At 41.2% G+C, this 24,154-nt stretch overlaps 14 protein-coding genes and 1 non-coding gene across 15 annotated transcripts; 8 read left to right on the plus strand and 7 right to left on the minus strand.

The window, feature by feature from the left end:
• Positions 1-195: 195 nt before the first annotated feature.
• PRP28 (mRNA splicing protein PRP28) lies at positions 196-1,896 on the plus strand (the record flags this gene model as incomplete). The annotated part of the gene is made up of 1 exon (XM_018131323.1): positions 196-1,896. One exon carries the CDS (start codon positions 196-198, stop codon positions 1,894-1,896), a length of 1,701 nt encoding a protein of 566 aa, XP_017986789.1.
• A 29-nt stretch (positions 1,897-1,925) lies between these two features.
• On the minus strand, positions 1,926-2,936 carry CWC2 (active spliceosome conformation promoter CWC2; the record flags this gene model as incomplete). Its single annotated transcript, XM_018131322.1, has 1 exon — positions 1,926-2,936. The coding sequence occupies one exon, from the start codon at positions 2,934-2,936 to the stop codon at positions 1,926-1,928; it is 1,011 nt and encodes a 336-aa protein (XP_017986790.1).
• Positions 2,937-3,201: 265 nt separating this feature from the next.
• Positions 3,202-3,289, minus strand: AW171_hschr31647. Its single transcript is given in 2 exon segments — positions 3,202-3,237; positions 3,251-3,289. It is a non-coding gene; the product is annotated as a tRNA-Tyr (tRNA).
• A 954-nt stretch (positions 3,290-4,243) lies between these two features.
• Positions 4,244-5,107, plus strand: IPP1 (inorganic diphosphatase IPP1; the record flags this gene model as incomplete). Its single annotated transcript, XM_018131321.1, has 1 exon — positions 4,244-5,107. One exon carries the CDS (start codon positions 4,244-4,246, stop codon positions 5,105-5,107), a length of 864 nt encoding a protein of 287 aa, XP_017986791.1.
• Positions 5,108-5,152: 45 nt separating this feature from the next.
• Positions 5,153-5,806, minus strand: TRP1 (phosphoribosylanthranilate isomerase TRP1; the record flags this gene model as incomplete). The annotated part of the gene is made up of 1 exon (XM_018131320.1): positions 5,153-5,806. One exon carries the CDS (start codon positions 5,804-5,806, stop codon positions 5,153-5,155), a length of 654 nt encoding a protein of 217 aa, XP_017986792.1.
• Positions 5,807-6,065: 259 nt separating this feature from the next.
• HHT1 (histone H3) lies at positions 6,066-6,476 on the minus strand (the record flags this gene model as incomplete). Its single annotated transcript, XM_018131319.1, has 1 exon — positions 6,066-6,476. One exon carries the CDS (start codon positions 6,474-6,476, stop codon positions 6,066-6,068), a length of 411 nt encoding a protein of 136 aa, XP_017986793.1.
• A 710-nt stretch (positions 6,477-7,186) lies between these two features.
• On the plus strand, positions 7,187-7,498 carry HHF1 (histone H4; the record flags this gene model as incomplete). Its single annotated transcript, XM_018131318.1, has 1 exon — positions 7,187-7,498. One exon carries the CDS (start codon positions 7,187-7,189, stop codon positions 7,496-7,498), a length of 312 nt encoding a protein of 103 aa, XP_017986794.1.
• A 1,202-nt stretch (positions 7,499-8,700) lies between these two features.
• Positions 8,701-11,367, plus strand: SOK1 (Sok1p; the record flags this gene model as incomplete). The annotated part of the gene is made up of 1 exon (XM_018131317.1): positions 8,701-11,367. The coding sequence occupies one exon, from the start codon at positions 8,701-8,703 to the stop codon at positions 11,365-11,367; it is 2,667 nt and encodes an 888-aa protein (XP_017986795.1).
• Positions 11,368-12,460: 1,093 nt separating this feature from the next.
• Positions 12,461-14,629, plus strand: DSF2 (Dsf2p; the record flags this gene model as incomplete). Its single annotated transcript, XM_018131316.1, has 1 exon — positions 12,461-14,629. The coding sequence occupies one exon, from the start codon at positions 12,461-12,463 to the stop codon at positions 14,627-14,629; it is 2,169 nt and encodes a 722-aa protein (XP_017986796.1).
• Positions 14,630-15,144: 515 nt separating this feature from the next.
• Positions 15,145-16,499, plus strand: MAF1 (RNA polymerase III-inhibiting protein MAF1; the record flags this gene model as incomplete). The annotated part of the gene is made up of 2 exons (XM_018131315.1): positions 15,145-15,150; positions 15,264-16,499. The coding sequence occupies 2 exons, from the start codon at positions 15,145-15,147 to the stop codon at positions 16,497-16,499; spliced, it is 1,242 nt and encodes a 413-aa protein (XP_017986797.1).
• A 254-nt stretch (positions 16,500-16,753) lies between these two features.
• RAD57 (putative DNA-dependent ATPase RAD57) lies at positions 16,754-18,238 on the minus strand (the record flags this gene model as incomplete). The annotated part of the gene is made up of 1 exon (XM_018131314.1): positions 16,754-18,238. The coding sequence occupies one exon, from the start codon at positions 18,236-18,238 to the stop codon at positions 16,754-16,756; it is 1,485 nt and encodes a 494-aa protein (XP_017986798.1).
• Positions 18,239-18,506: 268 nt separating this feature from the next.
• On the minus strand, positions 18,507-20,033 carry UGA2 (succinate-semialdehyde dehydrogenase (NAD(P)(+)); the record flags this gene model as incomplete). The annotated part of the gene is made up of 1 exon (XM_018131313.1): positions 18,507-20,033. One exon carries the CDS (start codon positions 20,031-20,033, stop codon positions 18,507-18,509), a length of 1,527 nt encoding a protein of 508 aa, XP_017986799.1.
• Positions 20,034-20,435: 402 nt separating this feature from the next.
• On the plus strand, positions 20,436-21,938 carry NAB2 (mRNA-binding protein NAB2; the record flags this gene model as incomplete). Its single annotated transcript, XM_018131312.1, has 1 exon — positions 20,436-21,938. One exon carries the CDS (start codon positions 20,436-20,438, stop codon positions 21,936-21,938), a length of 1,503 nt encoding a protein of 500 aa, XP_017986800.1.
• A 250-nt stretch (positions 21,939-22,188) lies between these two features.
• On the minus strand, positions 22,189-22,962 carry RPS2 (40S ribosomal protein uS5; the record flags this gene model as incomplete). Its single annotated transcript, XM_018131311.1, has 1 exon — positions 22,189-22,962. One exon carries the CDS (start codon positions 22,960-22,962, stop codon positions 22,189-22,191), a length of 774 nt encoding a protein of 257 aa, XP_017986801.1.
• A 542-nt stretch (positions 22,963-23,504) lies between these two features.
• Positions 23,505-23,978, plus strand: OM14 (Om14p; the record flags this gene model as incomplete). Its single annotated transcript, XM_018131310.1, has 1 exon — positions 23,505-23,978. The coding sequence occupies one exon, from the start codon at positions 23,505-23,507 to the stop codon at positions 23,976-23,978; it is 474 nt and encodes a 157-aa protein (XP_017986802.1).
• Between the last annotated feature and the right edge of the window lie 176 nt (positions 23,979-24,154).

Below are 24,154 nucleotides of genomic sequence, written 5' to 3' on the forward strand. Positions count from 1 at the left end.
ATCCAAGCCTAGATAACACTATTATAGTCAATAAAAAATGAATTATGCGTTCAGTTTATCCTTTTCTATATATTATTTTAAGTTTCGGCATTTGGTTCTTTTCAGTTTTTCCATGTCTCCACTTAAATTACGGGAAAAGGTACTAACACAGTTAAGCTCATCTCCAATTGCTGAAATAACAATTGACAGGTAATAATGCGACCTAAGGACATTTATTCGTTACTTGGTGAAAATAGCAAAGGTACTAATGATGAGTTAGATAGTCCTAAATTTTTGAACATTCATTCAAGGCATACTCTGTTAAGGAATAAGGCTACTATAAATAATAATGCTACTGTAAAGTCCACTAAGAAACGGGGTGCTCATGATCTTGATGATTCTGAGTCGGATGAATTAAAAACGGGAGAAGTTGCTAATGCCCAGGTTGAGAATTTGGTTGAGAAGAAAGCAAAATTTCAATTTGGCTGGGATGATAGCGATGATACATTTTCCAACTTTAAGCCGGTAAGTAGCATTAGAGCGAAAGATTTGATAAAGAATAAGGTTGACGTGGTCGAAAATAGTTATATGGATCGTCACTGGAGTCAGAAGAGCTTGGATGAGATGAACTCTAGGGATTGGCGGATTTTAAGCGAGGACTACGGCATAAAGACTAAAGGTAGTCGGTTACGGCATCCGTTACGGAACTGGGAAGAGGGACTAATTCCGAAAGATATTTTGCATGTTATTCATAATCAATTAGGCTTTAAGGAACCCACGGCCATCCAACGGGTTACTATACCTAATGTTCAGGACAATAGGGATTTTATGGGTATAGCGGCTACTGGCTCTGGTAAGACATTGGCTTTCTTGATTCCTATATTTGCCAAGCTTGCGAAATTGCCTGTTTCTAACGTTGTGACTAGAGCTGATGGTCCTAGTGCTTTGATTTTAGCTCCTACTAGGGAATTAGCACAGCAGATCGAGGCTGAGGCGAAAATGCTTGCGTCGTATCTGAAGTGGCCTTGCGCTATCGCCAGCATTGTCGGCGGCCATTCTCTAGAAGATATAAGGTACAGACTGCGAGATGGTTGTGATATATTAACCGCAACTCCGGGTAGGCTTATTGATTGTCTGGAGAACCATTTGATTGTGCTACGACGAGTCAGCACTCTTGTACTAGATGAGGCAGATAGAATGGTGGACTTCGGATTCGAAGACCAACTCACCTCTATTTTGGCTAGAACTGACACCATACCGGGGCGCCAGACGCTGATGTTTAGTGCCACTATGTCGAACGTCATAGAGAAAATTGCCAATGGATACCTAAGAGATCCTGCTTATGCTACGATTGGCGATATTCACGCGGCACCTCAAATACAACAAATTATCGACTATATACCAGGTGAGGATGAAAGGTTCCAGAAGATGTGTAAAGATATTTTGCCCAACTTTAAACCACCTATTATTATTTTCATCAATTACAAGAGTACTGCGGATTGGCTATCGCAGAAGTTTCAGACTCAGACAAAGTTTAGAACTACTACATTACACGGTTCAAAATCGCAAGTGCAAAGAGAGCATTCAATCAATCAGTTGCGAGAGGGTAAAGTAGACATAATGATTGCTACTAATGTTGCAGGAAGGGGTATAGACATCCCTAATGTCTCCCTGGTTTTGAACTTTGAAATGGCGACAAAACTGGAGGAATATATTCATCGGATAGGTAGAACAGGAAGAGCAAACAATGTGGGAACTGCTATCACTTTCCTAACTTCTAAAGATAATGCTGCAAATGTGGAAGCACTATGTAAGTACGTGACAAAGAATGACGTTACAGGCAGGAACTTGATCGATCGTAAGGTAAAGCTAGAATTTAAAATTGAAGATAAAAGTAAAGAGTCATTAATATATTAGATAGATATGCCATATTTAATTGTATACATCTACTCTTCTTCCGAAGAAGAATATGAAACCAAACTACCTTTTAGTGATACTGCCGTTTCCGTCAACCTTTGAGGGTGATCAGAATGTTTTGAAGTGGCAACTGTTTTGTTGCGTTTCCTTAATTGCTGTATTAGTTCTCCAGAAATAATGTTGCCCGGCTGTACCTTAGAGGATAATTTAGACTCTTCTTCGAGCTTTCGTTTCTTATTCCGTTCGTGGTCCTCCAATAGTTTGACCATCAGCTGCATCGCCGTTTCCTTTTGCTCCTGCTCCTCCATTTTTTTGGCAGCAGGGTTTGGGTCTTCGTTTGCCCATTTAACAAGGAGCCCTGTCCCCTCTTTGCGTTGATCCCAGTCCTTATCACTCGGTATCAGCAGAGTTTGGTTGCTCATAGATTCTTTTGCAAACTCAGCACTTACTTGATGTTTAAACTTCACAAATGCACAATTCTTATTTTCCACATATCTAATCCGGTCTATCATGCCCAACTTATTAAACACAAATCGTATCCTACTCTCAATCTGTGCAGCTTTAAGCATCTTATTATTTAAACTTCCTAAGATGCCTCCAATATAAAGAGTCCTATTCTGTTTGTTAAATGTTCCAACACCACCCATATCTTCCCTATAATCGGCAAACTTCTCCCTACCAAAACAATCCAATACTGCTGATTTTGTAGTGAGCCTTGCGATGTCTTCTTCCTCTGGTACATGGTGTAGATATTTGCATTTCTTTCCCAGACAGCACATTCCCTTACTGAAATAAATACAGAAGAACTTCTCTCCAATTCTATCACCTTCCGTTAATCCTGAATGGTATTCTGGCTCCAGACGATACGGGTTCACAAATCTGGCATTATTACTACCCCCCTGTGACCATTTGTTGTACCAAATGTTGAAAGCCAACCCAGTTTGAGGAGGAATAGACGACGGCAAGTCTACTTCTCGTACTTGTATTTTTGCTGACCGTGACTTCCAAGAAGGCTGTTCTTTCTCATCCCCATTATCCATCGTCCTTAAGCTATCTGTGTCAAGGGTTCCTAACTATTAATATTTGAATGTATGCGATGCCAGTTCGTTATTTTTCAGACAGGCGTATTCCAGTACTAAAACATGAAATAACTGCAATTATAACAGAAACACCGACTTTTTAAAGGTTCTAAATGCTGATGAGTCGAATGAAAACCCAATACCTGCCAGTTTGGTAACCCAGAAACTATGTCTGAATCAATAACCCTATACTTAAAGCTTCGCGGTAAAGCCAAACCAAAAAATATCTCCCGGGGGTGAGTCGAACACCCGATCTCCAGATTACAAATTTCACATTACAGTCTGGCGCCTTAAACCAACTTGGCTACCGAGAGGTATTTACGGTTGGAGCTGCTTTTCAAGAAAGTATAAGGTCTTGAGTATAGTTAAAGAACGTACTTAGTCTAATATTACTAAGAGATGGCTAATATATGGCTAATAATAACCTCAATCTACATACCGGCAGGCGCCACAGTTGACGGGACCGGTCTTGCATATGCATAACAAAAATCTACAAGGTATATTTGCATGAGACCGTAACCAGGTGTTCATTAGAAAAATGGTTCGATAGCCTGGCCAGGATACGGAGTACCAGAGCGTTGGAATGCGAGAGCGTGATAAGATCAGGTTAAGAGCCAACTAGACATCTTGGTTATCTTATCACGTGATACGGTCTGTTGAAACTGGTAATGAGCATTCTGGGACTACAGTAATAAGATTAGGAACTAAAGTTGCATGGCGAGGAATGCTACGCATAGTATATATATATTGATCTAGAAAAGTATGTGCTATATCTTCGTTCTCCTCTAAAGAGTGTTATCTCATTCAGTTAAGTAGCTATCAGTTATTTTACGATAATAAGAGATCCTGGAAATGGAAGAGATAAACCATAAAATCCTTAGGCAAACCGACACAAGATATAACAGTAATAATCCTTGTGTTTCTACTCTTGTGTCTTTTGGCTAAAGACAAGTATTACGGTACCAAATTCTGAAAAAACCAACAATAAAGTATATTACGTAACTATACCAACATGAATGCATTTTGAACAAGTTTTACGTACCATTGGACGCCATTTGGTAGTGGCCTTCGAACTGGCACTAGGCCGTCTGAGTGGTTGAGGGTGTTCATTCTTCGAACTTTGGTCACGTGTGATTTCTAAAAAATTTTTCCTTTAAAGCAAATGACTTCCTTGTCTGTATAAAAGGTCCAACCCATGTTTCACCAAGAGGGTATAACGTATTCATCGTTAATTACTATTCGTTGGTAACAATCATATAGAATTGATAATGGCTTTCACGACTAGACAAATTGGTGCTAAGAACACCTTAGACTACAAGGTTTACATTGAGCAAGATGGTAAACCAATTTCACCTTTCCACGATATCCCATTGTATGCAGACAGAGAGAACAACATTTTCAACATGATTGTTGAAATCCCAAGATGGACCAATGCTAAGTTGGAAATCAGCAGGGAAGAGACTTTAAATCCTATAATTCAAGATACTAAGAAGGGTAAGTTGAGATACGTCAGAAACTGTTTCCCACACCACGGTTACATTCACAATTACGGTGCTCTACCACAAACCTGGGAAGATCCTAGTGTTGCTCACCCAGAGACTAGAGCTCATGGTGACAATGATCCATTGGATGTTTTGGAGATTGGTGAAACAATTGCTTACACTGGTCAAATCAAGCAAGTTAAGGTTTTGGGTGTGATGGCTTTGTTAGATGAGGGTGAGACTGACTGGAAAGTCATTGTCATTGACATTAACGACCCATTAGCTCCAAAGTTGAACGACATTGAGGACGTTGAAAAGCATCTACCAGGTTTGTTGAGAGCTACCAATGAATGGTTCCGTATCTACAAAATTCCAGATGGAAAGCCAGAAAACCAATTTGCATTCTCCGGCGAGGCCAAGAACAGTAAGTATGCTTTGGACGTAGTTAGAGAGTGTAACGAAGCCTGGAAGCAATTAATTAGCGGTAAGGCTGTTGCCGGTAAGGAGATTAGTTTGACCAACACTACTTTGACTGAAACTGCTACTTACGCACCACAAGTTGCTGAGCAACTACCACCTGCTAGTTCCCAACCAGATGCTCCAATTGATAAGTCCATTCACAAATGGTTCTTTATTTCTGGTTCTGCTTAATTCTTATAAATTATGTATTTCATATACCAGTATATAACTCCTAGCTTATGTTTTCTGGATGCTAGAATACGCATTTTCGATAAACTTGCGAATCTTCAAAATGTCTTTTTGTCCTTGCACTTCCACGCCTCCGCTTACGTCGACACCAATTGCACCTGGCAATCTCATCGCTTCTGAAACATTGTCCGGAGTTAACCCCCCCGCAATAACGTACTTGAACCCGGGATGCATAGACGACCACTCGGATATTGCGTTCCAATCCAAGAGCTCTCCTGTACCGCCAACTTCAGAATCGAGGAGAACGTAACAGTTCTCGGCCGTTTTCTGGAACTCCAGCATTTCTTCGCAGTCTTGTGGGAAGGCAAAGCGCTTGATGATGGTAACCTCTTTAGGGAAGTGAGCTCTAAAGGCCTTCCAATCCTCAGAGCCATGTAGCTGTATGGCATCGAATCTGTATTCATTAATACTGTTTTCCACATACTCTATAGTTTGGTTTTGAAACACACCTACAACCTTGGTCTTCTTAGAAGTGTCCATATCATGTACAAGCTTCGAAATAGCCTTAGCCACATCAGGTTGAACAGATCTTCTACGGTTAGGGACACATATCATACCCAAGTGTGTAGCAGAGGCCAGTATAGCGGCTTCTGCCGCTTCGACAGTTTGCAAACCACATATCTTGATAATGTTCTCTTCCATCCTTAAATCCAGCAAATCAGAGGGAGCTTATACGTGACGGAAGTAGTGAAACCTCATAAAATACTTAATTTTTCCAATTCAATAACATACATAATATTAATGATATAAAACCTATTATACAGAGAAAGTACAGCCATAATAGTTGTAATCTTAGTAAATAAAACTAACTAGAGATATCAATTCCCAGAAAAGTTTACCCGAACTCAAAAAACCTTCATAACAACCTTGGAGCGCACTCCCGCGACCATATGAAAAATGCTCAGGATCTCTCTCCCCTCAATCTTCTTGCCAACTTGATATCCTTTTTCTGGATGGTAACTCTCTTTGCGTGGATAGCTGCCAAGTTGGTGTCTTCAAATAAAGACACTAGGTAAGCTTCAACAGATTCCTGTAGAGCACCGATAGCAGAAGATTGAAATCTCAAATCAGTCTTGAAATCTTGTGCAATTTCTCTGACCAATCTTTGGAAAGGTAGCTTTCTGATCAACAATTCAGTAGACTTTTGGAATCTTCTGATTTCTCTCAAAGCAACAGTACCTGGCTTATATCTGTGAGGCTTCTTAACACCACCGGTAGATGGAGCGGACTTTCTTGCAGCCTTGGAGGCCAATTGCTTTCTTGGTGCCTTACCACCAGTGGACTTTCTTGCAGTTTGCTTCGTTCTAGCCATTATTTTTTAGTTGTATGTTCTTACTACTTTGTACGTGGCAAACGGTAGATAAAGAGATTTTGTACAGGGAAGAAAACCGGGAAAATCTTCTTTCTTTATATACTGAAAAAATTTACTGCGCCCGGGCTCTACCAACAAGGGATGTATGTGCATTGCAGTCTGGACCACTTTAATTTTCTCCCTAATTTTTTCTTTTTTTTGCCGCTTCATTATCAGTTGGTGTCTGACCATAGTAATTTCACGTCTCGCAAGTGCTTCGTATTCGGGCGGGTGTCGGGCGGTACCGTGTTTTCACTTTCCGCGCGCGAAACTTTTAGTCCGGCTTGTTTTTTGCGCTGTAGAGCCGGTGCGGCCCAGTTTTTTCGCGGAGAGGGAACCGGCTGGTCTGATGGCCGTGAAAGTTGCTCCATTCGGAAAATGGGACTAACCTTAGAACAGGGAAATGAATAGTACGGTCTCGAATAAGAGGGCATTGGGGGCGTTTGCGATCGCACTGAAAATGTATGAGCCCGCGCCTTAGCTGATCATTGTTTTTTTCATGGATTGCCAGGCAAACACAGAACCATACGAATACAGCTAGCAAAGAAGATATAAATAGGGAGGTATTCGCTACAAAGTCGCTTGAACTGTTATTTCAACAATTTTTTTTCTCAGTCTCACTACTATCCGTTCAAATAACGTAAAACACAATACATATATATATATAAGACATGTCTGGAAGAGGTAAAGGTGGTAAAGGTTTAGGCAAAGGTGGTGCTAAGAGACACAGAAAGATTCTAAGAGATAACATCCAGGGTATAACTAAGCCTGCTATCAGAAGATTAGCAAGAAGAGGAGGTGTCAAGCGTATTTCCGGTTTGATTTACGAAGATGTCAGAGCTGTGCTAAAATCATTCCTAGAGTCAGTTATCAGGGATGCTGTCACATACACAGAGCACGCAAAGAGAAAGACAGTCACCTCCTTGGATGTTGTTTACGCTTTGAAGAGACAAGGTAGAACCTTGTATGGTTTCGGTGGTTAAAGGCCGCCCAGTTAAAGTTACGTACAATTTTGAATTTTTAAATGGGGGGTTATCAAAACTATTTTATCAACTACTATTATTATATCAGTGTATAATATAGATATGTTCAATTAATCACATAATGGAGATATGGCATGGAATAATGTTCATCACGTGATTCTTCTCTTGTCGGAGCCCCGCTCTGCGTACCTAGTCTTCGGGCTGAAAGTGTTCTTTGGGTGCTCAAATGTCCTGCGGCCGGCGGCGCGCCGCGCTCACTTCGTACGATACATCGATCTCCCGAAGAAACAACCAGCTCTGTCTCTATTTTGTTGCCGGCTTTTAGAGAACTCAAGAATCGCGGACTCACTCTTCGCAACAGGTAAACACATTGCTATGTAGAAGAAATATATAGTGTACAAAATAACGTACAAAGCAAGCGTGCAGTGACTATGCTCTTAGCGTTAGTATTCATAGCCAGCTTCTCGTATTTAGACCGCTGCCCAGAGATTTTTTGCGTGGTTGTAACGTATCTATTTTATTGCGGAAGTAGGTTACATAATCTTTTCTTTTTCTAGGGTTGCTAAGCATTGCTATTCTGTGTCAGATGAATACATATTATATGCTGAACCTCATATACACGAAAGCTTACTACAACTTAGTACAGAGTTTTAACTTCGGGGTTGATTGCAAACGAAGTAAGCCTGTAGGATATTATACAAGGTATACGTTACAGCGTTCGGGATAACCTGTATTGAGAAAGTATCAAAGAGCTAACGTTTGTAATTGGAACAGTACGATTAGTTTGGCTACGTTGCATAACCACCAGAAAGCTGTATATTTGCTACTCTAAGAATATAACAAGAAGTGTGGTTGGTTAAAAATACATAAGATTCAAATAATAACCTCTCACCGCCATATTCTGCGTGTAATTTGGATTCTCATCTCTATCATTATTTTCGAGGTTAGGTGCTTTGGAGGTAATAACTACAAGTCGGGTAATCTAGGAGTTCATAACTAGTACAGTGGTAGGTGTGTGGATTGCAGTTTACACGGTTACCATAGACTCTAGAATATTTATCCCGCTTAAGCTGTGTGAAGGTATATTTCGAAGTTGACAGATCCATTACTAGGGAACGAGTGAAACTGTTACGGACTAAAACTTAAAGACAGCAAAGAAGGGCGAGCACAGTATACCGGTTTAGATAACTACACTGTGCACGATGGACCACACGAGGACTCATACTAACACACCACCTGCGGAGACGATAGCCCTCAAATCCGACCCTACTGCTGCGGGTGTAACTCAGCCACCGGAAAGTTCATCTTCATCGGCTTCTTCAGATAGTTCAGATGCGATGACTACAGGGGGTGATTCACCGCAGAGTAACCCCCCATCAGGATCGTCTTCAGCTACGGGATCGGATACGTCGTTACAGCAGCCGGACCCAACACAACATATAACAGATTATGTTCAAGATGTGAGATCTTTGAACGCACAAGGTTGTATTACGCCTGCCGAACAAGAGGCCTCGCAAAGGACTACTTCTCAGCAACATTCAGTACACGGCCACTCGGGTCGCCAACACCATAGTCAACAGGGAGCCTCCTTTAACCCGGCCTTGTCATATAATAGTTCAACCATCTTCAAGCCTTTTGATATGAAAACTGGTCAATTTATGCCTAATCTAACTCCTGCTACAGCTGTGACACAGGGCGGGAGTAATCCCTCAGAAGTGGTGATGGCAGTTTCTTCTGCTACTTCTACGTCGAGAGAGCATCATGTTAGGCCTGCTGACCAAAAAGTTGCAGTTCACCATAGAAGGTTAAAATTTAGGTCTCATTCAGTCCCTACTATATTGCATTCATCGCTAAGAAGGCTAGATACACACCAGCTAATGGTTTCGTCAACTGAAGACGTACCTAGTGCTTCTTCGTCATCACCACCCTCATCTGGCAAACAACAGCCGTTCCACCCATCCAATATAGTCTTTAACTCCTCTATGAATAATGCCAGCTTGTCTTCTACGTCGCAAGTTGCAGGGATTAAGAAGAAGAAACACCAGGGTAAAGGTACTCAACTATCATTACGAAATGCAATCCTAATGAGCCATAGATTGCAGTCGATAAATGGACAAGAAGTGTCTATGGAGGAACGAATTCAATATATCAAATCATACCCGGGCCCTATGCCATTACCGCCGATCAATTTGCAGTGTCTAAAGGAAATCGATCTATCAGAAATAGTAAAGAACCCTCAGCTGAGGCATGATATTGTTTTTGACCCTTTGCTTCAGTTTAGGCCAAACTTGGACGGCGAAAGAGGTGTCAAGAAACGTCAACTAGCGGATAAATACTGGGCTGATGTGGAAAATGAAATTTTGGTTTACAATGAAAATCCTAAGGTATTCGATTATAGACACACGAGATTAGTGCCTTTGTTCGATACCTTAAAAGATGTTCTCATCACCATAGTACCACAAAAGGAAATAAGTACCGTTGAAAATGTACTTGATACTGAGCTATTAATTCAGGAATTATTGCGCGGTTCATTGGTAATGACCAACTTATCGGAATGGCTAGCTCAGCTATTCAAGCATCATTGTGCGCCAATGAGAGACCCTTGGGTTGACAGTATGCAAAAGAAGTTTAAGGAGGCCCAAGAGGAACAATCGGTTTCGAAGTTGGGTGAAGGTCTAAAGCTAGTCTTCCAGATATTAGAAGCTATGAAGTTGGATATTGCGAATCATCAAATCAGGATATTAAGGCCAGCCCTATTAAGTAATGCTGTTGATTTCGAAAAACAGTATTTCCAATCATTAATGAATTCACAAAGAGTCAACTTGAAGGCATCGTTGAAATGGTTTAGAGACAAGTATGATGAGGCATGTAAATCTGGGTTCATTGCTTCAGGCAAGCCAACTAAGGTCCCTGATGTATATCGCCTATGCATCAAAAGTATTATAAGCTTACTCTCGTGCCGGAAGATGGTTGGTGAATATCCGACATCCCTATCATTTGATCATGCTCGTCTAATATTACTGAGAGCAGACATCAGACAGGCAGTTTGCCTATTGGTTTGCAAGTTGCTTTTTAAACAGTTGGTCGCCAACGATAATAGTTTTGACAGAGCTGCCAAGGAATTCATTATCGCTAACTACTCCAATAAACGTTTAAAGGAAGAGATTGTTTCCATTATCACCGATGAGCATGGAAACTGCAGATGGACAAAAAATACAATGTCCATCGCTATACACCTCTGTAATATCATCAATGAACTAAAGCAGGAATATGAGACATTTAAGGAACTGAATTTAAGACAATCGGCATCACCCATGGCCGCAGCAAATACTGCGGCGGCTAATACCCAGCAGACGACAACGAAATTTTTAACATTATCAAAGACACTGACACCATTAGATTCAAAAACAATAGCGTTTGCTAAATCTTGGTTATCCAAACAGACTCAACCACTCAGCGAAGTTTATGGAGTTCTTGAAAATCGCGTTTTCAATTCACTAGAAGAAAGCATTTTCCAGAAATCGTGTTGTACTAAGGATGGCACAGTGAAACAGGATTTTATCAATTTATGCAACTCAAGTGGTAATCAGGGAATCGGGACTTCTGCCATTATAGGTGCAGGTACAGCAGGCGCTATGTCTGCCGCCACCTTAAATGCTTCTCCCAGCCACCACAAACCTTTGGAAGGAAAAATTGGTGGTGGTATTTCAGCAAATAATAGTAGTGAAGGCAGCAGCAGTATGACTTCACTAGACATGGATGAATTTGAAAGCTTAAATCGCCATTTATACACTGTGGTAAATTTCCATTGGTCTGTCTTCGGGTGCCACTATGTAGACTCATTGGGCGACTTAGTTGAAAAGGCTTAGTTAGCATTTTATCGTCATTACACTTATATCAGAGTAATGTGTCAACGTTTATTATATTACCATTAACATGCGCCGGCTAAATACTCCGTCATTAGATTTTATCAATATTTACCAAATTATATACATCTACATAACATATACCTACGCGGATGTTACTTTATACAGGTGTAGATAGGTTTAGAATACGTGTTTGATTTCTCTCTTTATGTATATAGGTTAAGTACTGTGTCCGATTATGATAGGAAGTTTTAAATCTTCACATACAACGGAGGAATATACACAAATAAATAAAGTTTCTTCACACAGAAATAGACGCGAATTAATCACTCATGCTTAAACTGCAGCACATTTCCAGCGACCTGAAACACTATTTTGCAACTCCTGCCCAAGCTGCCATTTTTTACTATTCATCTTACATATTTCTGTAAGGCTTTTTAACGGTTAAGTAGGAACAACCCACAAGGATACTGTATATACACAAGATGACAAGACAACTGGATTTCCGTTGTTAGTCTACTGTAAGGGATAGCCCCTAATCTCTTCAAAGCTAAAGTAAAATACCCAACAAAAAATGGCACTAGTTTAGCCGCGCTTGCTTTCGAGTTTCGTTTTTTACGTCTCTTTCTTTTTGGCCGTTATTTGAAATCCCTTAAGATGTAATTGAGAAATCATAAACAAGCATAATTGGGAAACTCCTTAATCGCAGATAGAAACAGTTGAATGAATTATACTGCAATAACTACAATATATTTCGTTTCATTTTTTAAAACGATAATATTTCTAACGAGAGTTTAACTTTATACGATTGATTGAAATTCAATTTAGGTAATAAATACTGTTATTACGATCAACAAGTGCATCAAGGGTTGTTTTTTACTTTTCACCTATTTGGATTTGTTAATTAAGTTTATTCATTTACAACTTAACAAAGGTTGTTTATTTATTGAACTTGACAAAGGCTGATAGGGTTTATTTTACTTTTATCATCGTCAGGAAGGACTTTACAACTTTAGAAATTGGGGCTTACAAGGGAAAATAAAAAACCTGAAGGTCAGCGCGATAACGGAGAGGAACCCGAAACATTTCACTGCTAATGACCCAAAGCAACACTAAAAGATTACCATTGCTAATGGGATTTAAAAGCAGTTTTACGCTGTCGAATGACGGTAAGACATCGAAGGATGCTTTGCGGGATCAAAGAGAAATTTTAGGTGATGAGCAGTCTATATTCTCCGTAGACTCAGTTCAAACGGCCGATAGGTTGCTAGATAAGCTAGGGCTTAGCGCAGAAGATGAAATGCTATTGCAAAATGCTTTGAGAGACGAAGAGGAACATATTGCGAAGTTAACTGGTATAAAAAGAAGCACTTACCTTGATAATGAAACTATCGACAGTGGTTCCCAACATAGTGCTCCAGTGCTGTGTATTCCAGCGACTTACTTTCCATCTCTGAATCACTCGAGGAATGCGATAATGAGGGATCGATTTAATAGGAAATCCTCGAGAAACTGCCAATCTGACACAATAGCCAAGGTTTTGAATGAGGATCGGAGGTTGTTGTCGCCCAAGGGTGCCGCAATAGCTAACGATGTCTCGAAGTTTAGGTATTCCTTTTTAGTTCAGACAGGAAGTGACGAGGACCTTGACTTACCAATGGACAGCAGGTCGTTTGGGCCCGTGGCTAGGAGTAACGGGATGAGTTACCAGTATAAGTCAATGCACTACAACGCGGATGGGGCCAGGAACGAGCCTTCAGGTCTGTATGGAAGCGCCACGTGTTATCGGACGTACGACGGCATGCAAGTCAATAAACTATCCAGCTTGAGTCTGGTCAAGGAGGGCGAGAAACAGGTAGATACGCCTTTAGGGAGCATGTCACCTGAAGCTTTGGATTTTATCCAGACTATCACCTCCTCCGAGAGTGACCTTACCATCCGGAGTGCCGATGAAGGTAGAAACTGTAGCACAAATACTATTTTCTCCACCCCAAAGGCCAAGTCGAGAAGCACTGAAAATGAGTTGCCTGCCGCAGTTTCCCCATCATCAGTTACTTCCAAGGATAGCAAGAAGAGAGACACCTTTTCACTTAAGAACTTCTTCAAAGGAGGGAGGGCAACGCCCGAGACACCGTCTTTCACGTCGGCAATTGTTGACTTAGGGACCCCGGGGGATCAAGCACATAGCATAAGTTCTGAGTCAGATAGGATTTCGACAGTATGCAGGTCATTATCCGAAAAGTTGCGTTCCATCTCAAACAGTCCATTTAAAAACATCCAGCTTGAACAGGGTCTCTTGATTGACAAATTGCCCTCCTCAACTCTCGGATCTCCATATACGTTGTCATCTGCTTCAAACGCAAGCGATTCTGAGACGCAAAAGAATCCACTTTCGAAGACTTCTTCGAAGACAATGAGTGGGGATGAAGTTTTTATTCCCCCATCAGTACCCGTATACCATCGAATTAAAACCGAACACCCAGCTCTGAACGAAACCAAAACACCTACGATACCTATTGCTGAAACTACCAAAAGACCCGACACAAAAGTAGTACAAAAACCAATCCAAAAACCACCTCCACTTCCTCTGAAACTCAGGCCTCGACCAAAACCGATTAGCTGTCCTGAAATCGAGTCTGCAGAGAAAATAAAGGTGGCCATACAATTAAGAAATAGCGGAAAATACACTGAATACATTGAAATTCTCCATGAACTGTGTGAATTGGGCAATCGAACCGGTTACCTTCTATACGGGCTTGCACTAAGGTACGGGATAGGAACTCGCATTAATTTGTCCGAATCCTTCCGTTGGATATTTAAAGCAACTGGAATTGAAGACGAATCCACGGAAGTTTTGGGTTATTGCGTTGATCCCTCACAATTGCAATCTATACCTACTGTTAGTCCCGAGCCACTTGCGTCTGCTCTATATGAATGTGGTATTTCATACTTGAAAGGATACGGAACTGCCGACATCAATGAAACCAAGGCTTTGAAATACCTAGAAAAGGCTGCATCGTTAGGCCATATCAATTCCGTTGTGCTGTGTGGAGGAATTTGGTCTACGAAATCGAGATATAGACCCAAAAATTCCTATAGGGCGGCTGCGTGGTATAAGATAGCCGAATATTTGGGTATGAATATTAACCAACCGGAACCCACTTACACAAAGAACCTAAGGCCACAATCTGGTATACCAAGGCCACCATCTGGTATACCAATGCCACCAATGGTCAATTATAGCAGAATAACAGGAAGAAGATGACTTTTAAAAATTGCGGGTTGTAACATTAACAAATTTCCATTTCACATTGGTAGATGATAAAAATATCATCCTTAAACTGTATTACTATAATATATACGCATTGTCCCGTTTAGTAACAAACTTTATTCTCGGTAAATATCTAAATAATCTAATAAAATTTACCTACGGAGCTCCAATAATTATGCATTGGTAGAATTGTTTCAAGATTGCGATAACACGCTGAAATTTCTTGCTCTATCTACATGATTACTATAGGTCTCTATCAAGCCTTATATAATCCAATATCAGTCCATGAGTCTTGGTATAATCGCTCCACACGAATCGATGATTTGCAATGCACCCCCTTCCCCACGTGACTGGTGATAATTAACTTTATGACCCACCAATTACTTAATTAGAAGGCAGTGAAACAATACCGTTAGACATATAAAGCAGACGAAAAAGGACGCTATTTAATCATCAGCATTTACATATTAGAGCTGATAAAAGACTAACATATTCTGGGATTAAGATTTATGAAGGTATGTAATTAATTGCTTCGGTAATCTTTTAGAATAGGAAGAGGGGGTTTAAACAATTATTCTTTAAGGAACCATGCATATTATGAATTATCAAGAATATTAACAGTTTTTAGTTTATCGATGAGCTTGATTTAGAGCTCGTAAATCAGACGCTGAATTTCGAGACTTCGGAAACTAAGATCACTGGTGGGTGTGATATTTTCACAACGAAGCCAGTAGCTTCCGATAAGAAGTTATACAAGTCCATTGACCGTCATTTGGATTCCCTTCTGCGTGAAAATGAATCATATAATTTAGCAGTCGAGCAGCAAATGAGTCTGGAGTCACAGCGACGAATAAATGACCAGCAGCAACAGCAGCAGCAGCACCAGACGCACAATTTGTATTCGCTCGATTCTGAAACGGTGGACGACGGTTCCCCAAGCAACTCTAACTCAATTTCCTTTTGGGAACAGAAACGGAGGATGTCTGTTGGCGACAGCCCTCAGCCAAGTACTCCTGTGTTTAAGTCACATAAGTTGAACGATCAAAACCTTAAAGACCTAATGATGAACACACCTGCTGAAAATAACGGCTACCTGAGCTCATCGAGTATGGAATCATCACAGGTAAATCGACTAAGGCGGACAAGCAGTGCAAGCAGCCTCCAGGGGAATGAAAATTCCAGTGGTGTACGCAAGCGTCGAACTAGCAGTATTGGAAGTAATGCAAATGGTGGCTCTGGAGTACCAGTTATGAGAAAGCATAGTATTTCCAAGGAGACGATCAATATTGGGCCGTTTGGGCCAATTAATGAAACAGGAAGCAGGCGAACATTTGCCTATTTGATTGCAATATTAAATGCCTCATATCCAGACCATGAGTTCAATTCTTTAGAGCCCACTGATTTTGTAAGAAGCTCAATGAAACAGCTTGTTTCAAAATTTGAAAATTCCATAATAGCTCTCGGGAAGCAACCACAGGAGTGGATTTGGGAGACCATAAATGCTCATATGGATTTGGGAGACTGTGTGTTTTATCAATATAACCCACAGAGGTCCTTTTTGGATGATGAGCCTGGCCATCTATGGTCTCTTCTTTGGTTTATGTTTAACAAAAAAAGGAAAAGAGTGGCTTTCTTCTACCTAAGCGCCTTTAGGCTAAAGAATGCTCCTTCTGCTGGAAACTCAATCACCATCGATGAGGATTATGAAAGTACAACTAAAGGCCAATATGCTAATAGTCAGCAACAACGGTTCACTATAGAACACAACACGAATGAGTTTGAGGGAGAGTACGACCTGACATATAATTCCAGTAGTGAAAGTGCTGTACAAGACGAAGGAGTGGAAATGGTCGACGTGGACTAATTAATTAAAACAATTGTGTGTCTATTACAGCAATGTATTATATCCGCTTGGTATATTCAATGACCAAGTTATGCTTTCCAAGATCCCAGGTTTTTTAGTAATAAGCTTTAGCATTCATTAAATAAGGACTTTGATGACATGATTAACATAAAGTACAAGAGTAAAGACATACCCTCGAGTAGCGTCGGCAGGGCCGATATGCCAATTAGTCTTAAAATTCCTACCATCTTGTTGTAATAAAGAGTCAACTGTTTTTAATTCTGAGTATCATCAACTGATACTATTCCTCTGCTTTGTATGGAGTACTGGGTCTGACCTTGTCTTGCATACGTAGAAAACACAACCTTGAACACCCTATTAACTTGCCAAAAATTAGAGGTATCCATAACTTTGTTGAAATCAAAATCTCCCTTGCATATTAGAGGTGCTGCCTTGTAACTTTTAGATAATAATATCCTAGTAGTCAAATGATTAGCCCAAGTTAGCCCTAAGTTTGGAATTTTAGTATCAACACGTCTTTTGCGTTTGTACATAGTTTCGCGAAATAATGGAGTAGCTGATTGCGCGCCTGCATTAACTGTCGCCGTTGGAGTTCCAGAAGGCGGTGATGTGGTTTGTGACACTTTTACATTTGATGTGGCCAAGTTTTCTGATTTAGCGGCTGATGTTGTACTAAGCGGCGAAGATCTAGAATTCATTACCTGATCTTTCTGGAGATTTACTGACTGCTGTCGCTGATACTGCTGCTGGTGCTGTTGTTGTGATAGCAGTATCTTCTCGTGCGCAATAGCAACCTTAGCATAATCTTCATCATCGGATAATACGTCCTCTCCTTCACACCCAGAGTTGAAGAGATGTCTATAGTATATTGAAGAGTCCTTCCAACCTGTCATAAATCCCAGTTGATAATCGTAGTCCATCACACCTTGCTTATAAGGACGATCAGGTAGTGGTTTATCTCCTACCTGGTTTGTAACAACCACTGCAAGTCCATGCTTTTGACTTAGTTCTAATAGATTTTGAGCCATTTTATCTATCTCAAAGCGGTTGTTCAAGGAGGCCTTAAATGTCTTGGATTCCAGTTCCACTCTCAAGTGATGCGAAATTGAGTCTATAATGACTAATTTAATGTTATCATTGCGCTCTAGAAGGATAGGAAGCTGAACGCTTAGTATATGGTTTTGCGATGCCCAGTCGTTACATGTAACCGTAAAGATATTTCTTTGAGATACATTCTCTTTGAAATCTGTCGTAGCATTTATAAGACTTTCCAATCTTTGTGTAGGAAGATCTCCCTCTGTGCCAATATAAACGCATTGCCCTGCAGCTCCCTTTAGTTCCTCAGGAAGTTGAACACTTAAAGCTAATTGCATAGCAAATTGAGATTTCCCTGTCGAGCTTTCACCGAACACCTCGGTAATGCAATGAGTATAAATTCCACCATTTAACAGACTATCAATTTTAGCATCACCTGTAGTAAAACATTGAGGCCGTTTAGCAGATCGTACCGGCAGAATTGGATTATTTTCGATAACTTCTCGATTAAATTCCTGCTTAAGAAGTTTTTGAAATTCATTAATCTCATTAATAGACCTGTTAGCCAGTTTAACCAATTGCTGAGATGGTAACGTAAGGAAATCTAACGTGGTTACACCATTTTGTTGAGCATTTTGAAGCAGAAACTGATATTTTGGATCATGTACCAATATGCTGTCAGTTAATTGCTCATATAAGTCCATTAATAGTACTTAGTTCTTGATATCTGCTTTTAAAACTTCAGCATCGAGCATATATAGTAATTACCACTGAGAGGTGCTCTGTGAGGTTCAGTCCATCAGTTAACATCCATCTACAAGTATCCGAGTGAAAAAAAAATTGTAGCCACTAATCAGACATTATCAAAGTAAATACATAATGTTGAATTAGTGAGATCTAGCTTATATAAATAGTATTTTTTAAAGAGGGTCTAGAAAACGCGAATGTCATAATGAACTCTCAAGCCCAGTTCTAGAGTCTAGAGATGTTTCCAATAGCTATTGTTTTGATGTTAGTGTAATCTTCAATACCATGTAGAGAACCTTCCCTGCCATAACCGGATTCTTTTATTCCACCAAATGGTATTGGACATTCGGAAAACACACCAGTGTTACACGAGACCATACCTGATTGCAATGTCTCAGCTACAGTGTAAATAGTCTCAATATTTTTAGAAAACACATACGAAGCCAAACCGAATCTCGTATTGTTAGCATATTCGACAACTTGCTCTACGGAATCGAAAGGAATGATTGCACAAAGAGGGCCAAATGTTTCTTCCTTTGTGAGTCTTGCCTCTGGATCGACGTTAGTTAAGACCGTTGGGAAATAAAAGGTGTCGCCAAGCTCTGGCATACGACCACCCTTAACGACAACAGTTGCGCCTCTTTTAATAGCATCCTCTACATGGGCTTCAACCTTTGCAACAGCTGCCGTATTAATCAAGCAGCCATGAGTGACATCAGGTTGTAGACCATGTCCGAACTTGAACTTTCTAATCTTGGCAGCTATTTTCTCTGTGAACTCATCAATAACCGCGCGGTGAACATATAACCTGTTAGCGCAAATACATGTCTGACCCAAATTTCTAAACTTAGTTGCGATGGCTTGATCAACAGCTTGATCGATATCAGCGTCCTCAAACACAATCAAAGGCGCATTTCCTCCCAATTCTAAAGACAGCTTTTTTAGTGTGCTTGCAGATTGCTCTGCAAGAATTTTACCTACAGCAGTGGATCCCGTAAATGAAATCTTGCTTACCAAAGGAGATTTACAAAGAGCTAGGCCAATCTCCTTCACTCTTTTTAATGTTAGAACAACATTTATAGTACCGGGCGGAAAGCCAGCTTTAGCCGCCAATTGAGCAAGCGCCAACGCAGAAAGGGGAGTTTGAGCATCTGGCTTAATAACAACGGTACACCCAGCCGCCAAAGCGGCTCCCGCCTTTCTGGTAATCATCGCAGCCGGAAAGTTCCAAGGACATATAATACCGCATACCCCGACCGGTTGTCTTATAGTAAAGGCCCTGTTCCTAGTAAATCCAACAGGAATAGTCGTACCGTAGATGCGAACTGCTTCACCGGCATACCAATCAAAAAAAGAAGCTGCATACTTCACTTCGCCAATTGCATCTGCCAATGGCTTACCGTTCTCCCAAGTGATCAATTTACCCAGATCCTCAACGTTCTCCATCATTAAATTGTACAGATTCCGCAACAACTGCGCGCGTTTAGCATGTGGAACATTTTTGTAAGAGGCAAACGCCTTTGATGCACACTCAATTGCATGATTCACGTCGTTTACGCCTTGATCTGGCAAAGTAGCGATGACTTCGCCAGTAGCGGGATCGCTCACTTCAAAATATTCTTCTGCACTCTTCACCCATTTCCCGTCAATGAATGCAGCCGGTTCAAAGAGCGACTCATTTGCAAATGTTGGCCTGATTGACATGGCTCTGCTTATGATATGATATGCCTTAAAACGAGATAGTCGTAGCATTAGAACTCATGTTCTGCAATACTACCAACAAAAACGCTAGTTTAGCTGGATTTAAATAAGCACAAGGTTCCAAGTCAACTTAACTGATAAGTGAGATGCCGTGCGATCAAGTAAAGTTCTAGGTGTTTATTTAACGGCCGTTCCTAATCTCCAACTTTAAACGACATTCAGGGATCTAGACATTTTACACGTGAGTATTTATCATTTTTTACTTTTTTTATCTAATCACGGTGCACGGATAGTGAGTGGCGAAATTTTAAATCGTTTGTTTAGTCAGGCAGACATACTCTTTCTACTTGCACTCAATAAATACCAACCCTACTAAAAAAGGACTCATACCACATATCTGTCGTATAAGGACTATAATAATAGTGGTGTTTGAATAAAGGGCTACGAAGAGATATGTCAGCGATTCAAGACGACGTGAGCAACTCGCTAAAAACAATAGTTGCTGAGAAGTTAAAGACAGTACAAAACTTTAACGAAGATGTGAATTATGTTGCTGAATATATTGTATTACTATTTTCGAATGGTGGGACTTACGAGTCGGTGCTGCAAGAACTGGTTGGTTTATTTGATTCTGTTCCACAAGATGCCCTAGCAGATGTTGTTCAAACATCCTCTCATGCTATGCAGCTATTACAACGTGGTGATAGTGTCGAGACGGTTTATCAAAAACTTACTGGTGGTATTAATGGAGATTCGGAGAGGGAGGCAGTTTCTCCTATAATGGATGTAATGTCAGCGTCAGTTCCTTCCGAACAAAGTATGTCTACGGTGGCCACTAGCGCTCCGAAGTCCGCTTTTGAAGGTATGGTAGATCTCTCCATGTCAAAATACTCTAAGCAAGCCCCAGCAAGCGGTCGTGGGGGTTCTGGGATGAAACAGCGCGGGGGACGTCACGGTGCGATTGGCAAAGCGCAGAATGGTACACGAAGAGTTGCACCACAAGCAGGCACCAACAAGCACAGAACAAATGCTCTGGCACGAGCACTCGGTATGGATAATGAATCTGAAGGCGCAAATAATGTAAATCTTAACGTCATTCCTAAAAAAGACGGACGTTGTAAACTGTTTCCCCGTTGTCCGCTGGGGAAGTTTTGCCCCCATGCCCATCCCACTAAGGTATGCCGTGATTACCCGAACTGTACCAACCCACCTAACACATGTGAATTTTTGCATCCAAACGAGGATGTGGAATTGATGAAGGAGATAGAGAAGACAAGGGAGGAATTTAGAGAGAAGAGACTGGCCCTAGCACAAAGTAAGGCCAAACCAATACAGACGGGTATTGTGCTATGTAAGTTTGGTATACTCTGTTCGAACCCCATGTGTCCATTTGGTCATCCAACTCCAGCTAACGAGGAGGCGAAGGTTATTCAGTTTATCTGGTGTCCACAGAACCTTTCTTGTGAAATGAAGGACTGTGACAAAGCTCACTCGTCGCTTTCTAAAATCAAACAAGTGCAGCCGATGGCATCTATTGCTAGGCCTAAACCCTCGCCTGCGCCCGTTGAGAAATCTTTGGAACAGTGCAAGTTTGGTATGAAGTGTACCAACAAACGTTGCAGGTACAGGCACGCACGTTCACATATCATGTGTCGGGACGGCAGCACTTGTACAAGGATTGACTGCTTCTTTGGTCATCCTATTAATGAAGCTTGTAAGTTTGGCCTAGAATGTAAGAACATTTACTGTTTATTTCAACATCCAGAGGGTAGGGTGCTACCTGAGAAACCCTCATCTGCTCCTGGAAATGCCGAGAACAGTAACAATAACTGGGCTGGTTCTGCAGTTGCAGGTAATAACCAGTGTGTGAACGAAAGGCCGTACGCTGTACCGGAGTCTACAGGGATAGAGCAGGCCCCAATACAAGAATCGGATGGTGATGCTACAATGACATGAGCGCCATCAATGAAGCGAATGACTTGTGCTGTTGCTTTTCTGGCCTACTGGATGCGTTTACGAACTCTATATTGTCTATATTAAACAAAAAACAAAAAAAAAATCAATAGCTAAACCATTGAAAAAAAATGCGTTTGTTGTAGCCAAGTAGCTTGCATTCGCAGTCTTAACTGCCGGCCAGTAGCTTATCAGCCGCAATGTAAAAAGATCCAAACATTAAATTACACAAGTATATATAATGGCGACGTGCTTAGAATCTCTTCTTTTGAGCAACAGTCTCGTCAGCGTAAACATCCATTGGAGAAGCTGGCAACTCGTGTTTAGCCCACAAGTCTGGGGTCAAGAAACCGTAGGTGTTACCGATGGCAACGAAAGCGGCCTTCAGGGTGTTCTCCAAAGTTCTGGTGGAACCAGTGGAGGAGGTGTAGACATCCTCAACACCAGCCAATTGCAACAACTTCTTGACAGCTGGAGAAGCAACGATACCGGAACCTCTTGGAGCTGGGATCAATCTAACGGTGACGGAACCAGACTTACCGGAGGTCTTGGTAGCCAAAGAGTGTGGTTGACCCAAGTTGGAACCCCAGTAACCTCTTCTGATTGGGATAACAGACAACTTGGCAATAATAATACCAGCTCTGATGGCACCAGCAACTTCCTTGGCGGTCTTGATACCTAGACCAACGTGACCGTCGTGGTCACCGACAACAACGACAGCCTTGAATCTGGTTCTTTGACCAGCTCTGGTTTGCTTTTGGACAGGCTTGATGTTCATGACCTCATCCTTCAAAGATGGCAACAAGGTGTCAATGATTTGGAACTCCTTGACAGGTAAAGAGTGCAAGAAGATCTCTTCAACGGAAGTGACCTTACCAGCCTTCACAAGTCTACCCAACTTGGTAACTGGAAGCCATCCCTTCTCTTCGTTGTCTCTTCTACCTCTCTTGTTTTGACGGCCTCTGTTTCTACCACCGAAACCACCTCTTCTGGCTTGTTGTTGTTGTTGTGGAGCTTCTTGGGACATTGCTTAATAAAGTCGGAATGGGCGCGGAAAGTTGATGTTGGTAACTTTCAATCGACTTTGTCTAACTACGACCTTTTAGCAAACCTGCTTCCCGTCAGAGTGAATCTCTTCTCATAATTCTTGAACAAACTACGTCCAAGCATCGGCTAGATCTTCCACATCGCTCCGCACGACCGAGTCTGTCACGTTTTAGATTTCGCACAAACTAATGGTGTACAGGTTCTGTAACTCCGTTCACCCACACATTCAGAAACAGTCCAAGCCCCAAAGAGGAAATTTCCATTGGAGTCATCCAGAGTCGCAGCTAAAAAGCAAAATTTAGTGATAATGCTTATTTATGAATAGGGGCTTAATAGGGAAATTAGGGTAAATTTAAGAATTAAGGAGGCGACTTTATATGTTTTTATCCTCAACTATATATAACAAGAACTACGTTGTATAAACATTAAACAATCTGAAGATAGTTCGTTTTGACATCACAACCTTGTTTTTGTGAACTGGATTCATTTTGCCATTAATAACAGGTTTTCTTTAAATTTATAATGTCGGATAATAAGATTGATGAGTCTGTCGATAAGACTAGAGATGGTGCCAAGCACTTCATTGACAAAGCGTCAGAGGAATCAAAGAAATTAGCAAAGGATGCTAAGAGAGGTTTGGAAAAGGGCGAATCAGAGCTACACAAGGCGTGGAATAAGTTGCGGGAATGGATAGAGAAGTCGGCCTCCTTGACTGCCAAAGTCGGGTGTGACGCGGCGGCTAACACAGCAGAAATCACCAAGAACGTTGCGTCACGTGCTTATGTTGAGATGCAAAACCCTGTCGTTGCATTAAACACATTGCTAGGGGGGGGTGCTTTATTATACACTTTATATGGATATGCAGAGCATCAAAGTAGATACTTGAGGGGCAAGTCGGACAGAGCGATTTTGGCAACTGTTGGGACTCTCACAGCATTTTTGGTCGCCGACGGTGTATTGAGCTACAAGTACTATAAACAGTTGGACAAGAAATGATGCAGTAATTAATTTTTTAGGTATTTACATGTACGTGTGTATCTTCGATATTCAGTGTGATATGTTCGTCGTGTCTTTATAAAGGGGGCGCATCTTTTGCTTCGAATTTGTCGTTGAGACAACAGCTTTTGAAAGGAGGGTGGGAGGTGAGGAAGAGCGTAAAAAAGCACTATCAG

The sequence above is a fragment of the Eremothecium sinecaudum genome, chromosome III, assembly GCF_001548555.1.
Source record: "Eremothecium sinecaudum strain ATCC 58844 chromosome III, complete sequence".
NCBI lineage: Eukaryota > Fungi > Ascomycota > Saccharomycetes > Saccharomycetales > Saccharomycetaceae > Eremothecium > Eremothecium sinecaudum.